Below are 8,839 nucleotides of genomic sequence, written 5' to 3'. Positions count from 1 at the left end.
TAATTGGTTGTTAATGAGAACGGGGATATATTCAGGAGACCGGGAGAACGAGGGGAGTGGTCGCTGGGACTGGAACGAAGCAGGTCGGGGAGAAACGGAGAGAAGACATAGGAGACAGAACAGGCTAGCAGTGGAGCAGAGACAAGCAGAGACAAGCAGAGACCAGCAGAGACTGAGAGCGATAGAGACAAGCAGAGACAAGCAGAGACGGAGCGAGAGCGAGATGCAGAGACAGAGTGAGGCAGAGACACAGCGAGCGACGGAGACAGGGACACAGTGAGCGACGGAGAGAGACAGGGACACAGCGAGCGACGGAGAGAGACAGGGACACAGCGAGCGACGGAGAGAGACAGGGGCGACGCAGAGGGACGGAGAGAGACAGGGACGACGCAGAGGGACGGAGAGAGACAGGGATGACGCAGAGGGACGGAGAGAGACGGGGACGACGTAGAGGGATGGAGAGAGACAGGGACGACGCAGAGGAACGGAGAGAGACAGGGACGGAGAGAGACGGGGACGACGCAGAGGGACGGAGAGAGACGGGGACGACGCAGAGAGACGGGAACGACGCAGAGGGACGGAGAGAGACGGGGACGACGCAGAGGGACGGAGAGAGACGGGGACGACGCAGAGGGACGGAGAAAGACGGGGACGACGCAGAGAGACGGGGACGACGCAGAGGGACGGAGAGAGACAGGGACGATGCAGAGGGACGGAGAGAGACGGGGACGACGCAGAGGGACGGAGAGAGACAGGGACGACGCAGAGGGACAGTGAGGGATAGGGGAGGAAGTGGAGTGAGCGAGACAGGTGGAGCACGGCGAGCGAGCTGCGGCTAGGCGGAATGACGAAGTCACAGACGTAATGCGAAGAGTTGTAATAAAAGTGGTGTCGGAGAAAACAATAAAGTTGTCCGCGTGAAGTCAACCACTACATATCCAATACATTCAGAAGGAAGAGAACATTTTCATTCCTTGGTTTGATAGCCTAATATGGGAGTTGACTCTATAGTTTTCCAAATAAAAGTCTTCACTTGAGGTAAAAGGAATAATGCAACTATAACAAATTTAAACTGCAGTTCTGGGACAAAACGGTTGAACCCTTTGGGCTTGTGCCTTTCAGTTCTCATTCCACCTGGAACTCCACTGACAATTTCATTACGAAGCTATCTGATATTATATTGGTGAATGGTATGAGTATTTCAGATCGTCTACAATTTATCAAAGGGAATTCATCAAGTTTAAGCCCCAATTATAAAGTCAATTATGCAAAATGAAAATGCAACCCAGGTTTTTTCGAAAGCCACTTTAGTCTTTTGCTGATGGCCAAGATATGGCTGCAGCAACTGACATTTGCATTAAAACATGTGATAAGGTATAACGTATACTATACTTGGATTTCTGTGTCATAAAATGTAGATATGAGAAGTACAGACAATTCAAATTTCGATTTAAAGCTTTCGTGACTGCAAGGATTCATCTTCTTTGGTTCTTTCGGTAAAGTCACGTAGAATGAGAATAAAATAATAAATTGATAAAATAAAATAACACAATAAAATTCTCACGACGTTTCGGCCACAACACAAGCGCTGGAGCCGTTCGCTCCAGCGCTGTCCTCCAGACAGTCTCGTCCCTTCACCTGATGAAGGCCGCTTGTGTTGTGGCCGAAACGTCGTGAGAATTTTATTGTGTTATTTTATGTTATCAATTTATTATTTTATTCTCATTCTACGTGACTTTACCGAAAGAACCAAAGAAGATACAGACAATTCAATTAACAAATGATAAAATATTAACACGGTAGGGCATCAGTTTCTTTCAGGGCATCTGTTCAATAGTAGATTGGTATGAAATACATGGCTAGAATCCATGGAGGTGAATGGTTCTGTTAATATTTATATAAATTATGCTTAGTTTAATCCCTTAATGTAAAAACAATGTCCTATAATTGAATTGGCAAAAAAGTTTGATCATCCCACAGTTTAGGTCAGAGCACAGAAAGCTTCGTGATTTAGTCTGAAATTAATTCCTAATCATTTTTAAATGATCCTGCCTTATCTCTAGTCTGGGCAACAGTAATTGATGGACTGAAATCATGGTCAGTTGTCATATACATCAAAACAGTTGCTAAGATACAGACGGAACAGGCATAAGGCACATTTGGAGTACGGTATAAAATTCATGACTTTATGTTATTTCCTCCAAGTCACTTGTATGTTAGAGGCAATGTGCATGAAAAGCATAGCATAATTTTTGCATGATAAAAAAACACAATTTGCTGACACAATCGCCTTTTAAACCGATTTGACTGATTTAAAAATCAGCACATATCCCAGAACCCACTGTTTACCTTGCTTTGTATAATGGGGTTTGTTGAAAAACTATTTAAATAATTTTCGATTTAAAGCTTTCATGACTGCAAGGATTCATCTTCTTTGGTTCTTTCGGTAAAGTCACGTAGAATGAGAATAAAATAATAAATTGATAAAATAAAATAACACAATAATATTCTCACGACGTTTCGGCCACAACACAAGCGGCCTTCATCAGGTGGAGGGGACGAGACTGTCTGGAGGACAGCGCTGGAGTGAGAAAGCCACGCTGAGATCACGACCTTTAAGCTGTGTGAGAAGAAACAAAGCGCCTTGACAAAGGAATTAGCATATAATTTAGCATTGAAATGGCTGAGTGATTAGCTTGTGACTGGTCACAGAAAAGGCTATGTTAAAGTTAAAGCATACACATCCGCAAAGGCACAATATATAATTGTATTGTATACAATATATAATTGTATATTGTATTGTATACCCAGTTACTGTGAATAGCTCAGATGTGTAGGCCTTAACTTCAACATAGCCATTTCTGTGACCAGTCACAAGCTAATCACTCAGTTATTTCAATGCTAAATTCGCCTAGTTATTTCAATGCTAAATTCTCCTGTTTGATTTGTACTAGGTGCCTCGGTGAATGTATATGCTCTGACTTTAACATAGCTATTTCTGTGACCAGTTACAAGCTAATCACTCAGCTATTTCAATGCTAAATTCTATGCTAATTCCTTTGTCATGGAGTGCCTCTGCTGATGTGTATACTTTAACTTAGCTATTTCAATGCTAAATTCTATGCTAATTCCTTTGTCAAGGGGTGCCTTTGCGGATGTGTATGCTTTAACTTTAACATAGCCTTTTCTGTGACCAGTCACAAGCTAATCACTCAGCCATTTCAATGCTAAATTATATGCTAATTCCTTTGTCAAGGCGCTTTGTTTCTTCTCACACAGCTTAAAGGTCGTGATCTCAGCGTGGCTTTCTCACTCCAGCGCTGTCCTCCAGACAGTCTCGTCCCCTTCACCTGATGAAGGCCGCTTGTGTTGTGGCCGAAACGTCGTGAGAATATTATTGTGTTATTTTATTTTATCAATGTATTATTTAAATAATATTTTACTTCATAATTTATTCTTTGTTGAAAAACTATTTAAATAATATTTTACTTAATAATTTATTCTTTAGATTTTTATATATATGACAAAAACTTAGTAAAAATAGACAAGGGAATATTTCAGTAAACTTTACTTCACCGAGTGATAATTATCACGCCCTAAAATTAAGCCCAAAACTTGTACGTAGGTATTATGTTGAGTGTATTGATTATTTTATTTTTAAAAACTAAAACAGATACAAATACCAGAAATGTATCAATAAGATAGTCGTCATATGAAATGGCAAGATATGTGAATTAGACCATTAAATTGTCTTAATACAACAGAATATCAACCAAAAAGGAAAGTCAATGTCTATCGTATTTTATATCGCCGGTTTTATAAGATTGATGGCACCAAAAAATGTACAACTGCTGAAAGCTAAATTGTTTCTAAACGTATGTATAGAATGGATTCGAAAATGTTCTTTAACCTTTGTGCTGTTAATTTTGCCAGCATCAGGAGAAACAGGCTGATATATTTTCATACTTTTAACTTCAAAGCAACCAGAAAATAGATTGTTGTTTACATACATCACACGGAGATACGCAGGTCCTTTATACAGTACAGTACTTCATTAGGGAAAAACCACGTGGTACCAAATGCCACAGGTGCAGCAAATATATTTATTTGATATACAGCATCAATTGCACTTGAAAGTAAATATTGGTATCAATGTAATTTTCAATCATATGTATACTCGGCATTTGATATCCATAGTTTTTGCGAGTTTTATACTTAATATTTTGGCAGGAAGCTCAAAACATTGCAATCTCTCATAGCTCAGGTTTTAAAAATTGCAATGCTGCATTCATATCCAGATTTATTTTACAATTGTGCCTGTGTACATATTTTCGCGAGCTATTTCCAGTTGAGTAAATGACTGATATTTTGAGTAGCTCTTTATGGTGTAATTGTAAAATAAATCATTTACACCCCATTGCCAATCCACTTTTGGATGAAGGCCTCCCTAGATCATGTAATTTAGGGGTTGTTTAACAATATATCATCACACTGCTCAGTGTGGGAGGGTGAATGAGGGTGGCTGGGAATGGTGCTGACATCACCCACCACTGATGTTAGTTATGGGTGGGAATGGAACTCAGGTTGCCTGGTTCATAGCACAGTGTGCTAACCAAGTGCAGCCACTAAACCCCCCAATGATGTATAGATGACCATAACAATTGCTAACGATAAAAGGTCAACACAACATAAACAGACAATTTGGACGTTGTTTGTAGTGTTCTAAGAGAACAATATTCTCATGTTTAATCAGCATTCTAAATACAGGTACTGGTGAGTATAACATCTAAATTAATCACGAGGCCTCTTCCAAAGTTAAGAAATTAGACTTGAACGTTAAATTAAGGCTTATCATAATTTGTAATAAATCCACTGATAAAACATGTTATGATCTATAGAATCACTGTCAATGAAACTACATTCACCATTATATTCCAAATATATTTTATTTTGCACAGAACTATTGCCTGCATTATGGCTAGGGAATTAAGCAATACTTTAGATGTACCAATGCATCATGGACAAAACCGTTCTGTAATGTCACAAGCATGCTCCGATATACTGCAGGTTTTCACAATTGTAAGATAGAATACACATACACAAGATGCAGCAAGCATATACAAACATATGCGCTTTGTACATATGTGTGCATATACAGCACCTAAAAAGCAATCAAGGCAGGAAATCCACTTATGGGAATATACTTTTCTACTACTAATAGGTTTATTGGATTTTCATGGAAAACACATTTTGTCAATTTGATAATACAATATTTGGGTACAAAAGCCTATTACTTAAAAGAGTGATAGCTATGGCCAGAGGCAGAGCGTGCCTTGGAATTCAATAGCCTGTAATGCACTCTCATTATAGGAGGGCCTTTATTAATGACGACTGCTGTATAGATTTGGAGTTTCTTCACATTCTGAATCATTACACATACATTTGTAGAAACCTGGCTTAAGTGGTATCAGCAGTTTTCTTTTGTACAGGAAGGCAAGGGAAATAATGTGGAATCAATTAGCCAAAAACATGAAGTTACCATTTTCTATGCATGTCTCTAAATAACTGTTATTCGTACAAAAATATAAAGAGAAACTAACGAACTATATATTCTCCACATGGATTTCTGAGTAGTCTTAGCAGTTTTTAATTCCATCTTCATCACATTCCTCACGCTCATTAGACATCTCTATTTTCCCAGACTCTGGGGAGCTTCTGTTTTTTGTTTCGGATGCAGGAGATCCTGCTATGTTCTGGCCATTCTGCTCTTTGTCTGGGTCTCCCTTGCCATTTTCTTTACCCTCTGACCCCTCTTCAAAATCGTTTTCTAGGAACTTCTGGAAAGACTCCTTCAGGTCCTGCATTGCTTCATCATCCGAGTCTCCAAAATTTCTGGGAAAGACAAAAGAAGCTGTCTAGACACATGGCTTGATAGTTTCAAGCTCAAATTGGTTTTTTCGTGGATCACATTTTTTAAACATATCTAACAAAGCCAGTTAGTGAGTTACATGCCTTAAAATATATTTGTATTGAATACATTTACAGGATCTCAAATGTAAATTAATAGCATTTCAAGTCACATTCTAGTCCAGTAAGATTTTGACATTAAAAACGATCTGAAAGTTGTATTGTCACAGATTACCCACTGTGTAGTAGAGGTTTTCATATAAATATTTCATCAGTTGGCATTATAATCAATGTCAGGGGGTAATATAGATGTAAGTGAATAAAACACCAAAACATTGTAGGAGATCTCTTGCTTTTAAGTAAAATATTGCACAGGCTGTAACACACATTGCAGTATACTTAGTATTTATTTCAGAGCAAAGTGCATGTTTTTACATACGTGTCCTCATCATCTGATCTTCCATCCTCTTTCATTTCATCATCTCCCTCTTCCAGTTTCTCTGCTCCATCAGTCCCCGAGTTGGCTGATGATGGCTGGATATCTTCTTCATCCTCTGCAAGAGGCAAAATATTAAAAAAGTGTGCTCTCTATTATTACACATGACCATCGTTTACAGAATAAGCTTGAATCTGCAAAACTCTTTGGATTGTTTATGGAAAAGCACCAATTAAGCCACATACAATGCAAATTACATGTATTAATCTAAAGCAAAATATGCAGAAAATAGTGCTTATTGATAATACATTTAGTCTATATGTAATGCTGCATAATGCAGAAAATGACCTATAGGAAAATGTCTTGCGCCAGACTCCTATTCTGTGATGGGTTGAGATGGCCAATGAACCAGCACCCAACTACTGAGCAAGGTTTGAATCTTTAACACCTTGCTGACAGTTTTTCATGAATATGTGTATGCACTGTTAGATAATTAATGTCAGACACAAGTTAACATTAACGATGAGCGAATGGGCGTAATATTCAAACAATCTTAACACTAATGTAATGTGAGAGTTCCACTGGGCTAAAATTTTATTTTGGGCGTGAGAATTTTCATACCTTTCTCTGATATCGAAGGGCAGATGGTGCTCAGGGCTGCCTTGCTCAGCACCTGCATGATTGTCTGGGAGGGACCCTTCCACTGGCCTCGATGTCCAGCATCCTGAGGCCACACCTCCACCACATCCACATCGGGGCACGTGGCTGGGAGAACAGAACACATGCGGAGTGCGAGGTTGCGCAGGGAAAATATATGCTACTATTACAAGTTGTCTTTTCAATACGTTTACAAATCTATGCTGTGAAACGTGATAACACATTGCATGGGGTTAACTATCAGCATTTTAACGTGGTGTCTTACTGGTTGCCATGGATTGTACCGCATCTGCACAATTTGTATACATCCGTGCAGATGTCATGTATATATGCGATGCGTTTTCATGTTAGTAGCCTTCATGAATATACAGTGATGGAAAAAAATATTTGATCCCCTGCTGATTTTGTACGTTTTCCCACTGACAAAGAAATGATCAGTCTATAATTTTAATAGTAGGTTTATGTGAACAGTGAGAGACAGAATAACAACAACAAAATCCAGAAAAACGCATGTGAAAAATGTTATGAATTGATTTGCATTTTAATGAGGAAAATAAGTATTTGACCCCTCTGCAAAACATGACATAGTACTTGGTGGCAAAACCCTTGTTGGCAATCACAGAGGTCAGACGTTTCTTGTAGTTGGCCACCAGGTTTGCACACATCTCAGGAGGGATTTTGTCCCACTCCTCTTTGCAGAGCTTCTCCAGCAACTCGAACCTTCAGCTCCCTCCACAGATTTTCTATGGGATGAAGGTCTGCAGACTGGCTAGGCCACTCCAGGACCTTAATGTGCTTCTTGAGCCACTCCTTTGTTGCCTTGGCCGTGTGTTTTGGGTCATTGTCATGCTGGAATACCCATCCACGACCCATTTTCAATGCCCTGGCTGAGGGAAGGAGGTTCTCACCCAAGATTTGACGGTACATGGCCCCGTCCATCGTCCCTTTGATGCGGTGAAGTTGTCCTGTCCCCTTAGCAGAAAAATACCCCCAAAGCATAATGTTTCGACCTCCATGTTTGACGGTGGGGATGGTGTTCTTGGGGTCATAGGCAGCATTCCTCCTCCTCCAAACACGGCGAGTTGAGTTGATGCCAAAGAGCTCCATTTTGGTCTCATCTGGCCACAACACTTTCACCCAGTTGTCCTCTGAATCATTCAGATGTTCATTGGCAAATTTCAGACGGGCATGTATATGTGCTTTCTTGAGCAGGGGGACCTTGCGGGCGCTGCAGGATTTCAGCCCTTCACGGCGCAGTGTGTTACCAATTGTTTTCTTAGTGACTATGGTCCCAGCTGCCTTGAGATCATTGACAAGATCCTCCCGTGTAGTTCTGAGCTGATTCCTCACCGTTCTCATGATCATTGCAACTCCACGAGGTGAGATCTTGCATGGAGCCCCAGGCCGAGGGAGATTGATAGTTCTTTTGTGTTTCTTCCATTTGCGAATAATCGCACCAACTGTTGTCACCTTATTCATATTCTTAGTTCTTTCGGTAAAGTCACGTTGAAGGGAAACAATAAAATAATAAAATATATATAACAATAAAAATTCTCACGACGTTTCGACCATAACACAAACGGTCGTCATCAGGTGTGTCGGTTTGCATAAATTTATTTATTTTTAAACGGTGTATTTATTTATTTATAAAAAAACCGTCAGCGCCACACGCAGCGATTTGTCAGTTTATTTAGAAGGACTAGTCCATCTATGTTCTGAAAAGAGGAGGGGGGAGACGAAAAATGTAATGTATGCTGTCTGAAAGCCACTGTAAGCGTGAACAATCAATTAAGACCTGAAATGGTTTATCAAATCTTTCCAATGATTGCTAAGCCAGAA

General features: G+C 39.9%; 1 protein-coding gene across 5 annotated transcripts in view; it reads right to left on the bottom strand.

Moving 5' to 3' along the window:
- Window positions 1–4,083: 4,083 nt before the first annotated feature.
- LOC116943512 (serine/threonine-protein kinase Nek5-like) overlaps window positions 4,084–8,839 on the bottom strand; it is a 50,016-nt gene continuing 45,260 nt past the window's right edge. For all 5 annotated transcript variants that reach the window (XM_032956404.2, XM_032956403.2, XM_032956401.2 and 2 more), the window contains 3 exons: window positions 6,965–7,108; window positions 6,347–6,461; window positions 4,084–5,892 (listed from right to left, as the gene is read on the bottom strand). In XM_032956404.2, coding sequence (XP_032812295.1) covers window positions 5,637–5,892; window positions 6,347–6,461; window positions 6,965–7,108 — 515 coding nt within the window. In that variant the 3' untranslated portion in view covers window positions 4,084–5,636. The remainder of the gene's footprint in view (window positions 5,893–6,346; window positions 6,462–6,964; window positions 7,109–8,839) is intronic.

Source organism: Petromyzon marinus, chromosome 18 (genome assembly GCF_048934315.1).
Source record: "Petromyzon marinus isolate PM22_M1 ecotype Great Lakes invasive population chromosome 18, UKy_Petmar_22M1.pri1.0, whole genome shotgun sequence".
In the NCBI taxonomy this organism is placed as follows: Eukaryota; Metazoa; Chordata; class Hyperoartia; order Petromyzontiformes; family Petromyzontidae; genus Petromyzon; species Petromyzon marinus.
Note: the sequence above shows the minus strand (reverse complement) of the source record. Positions and strands in the feature narration are given on the sequence as shown.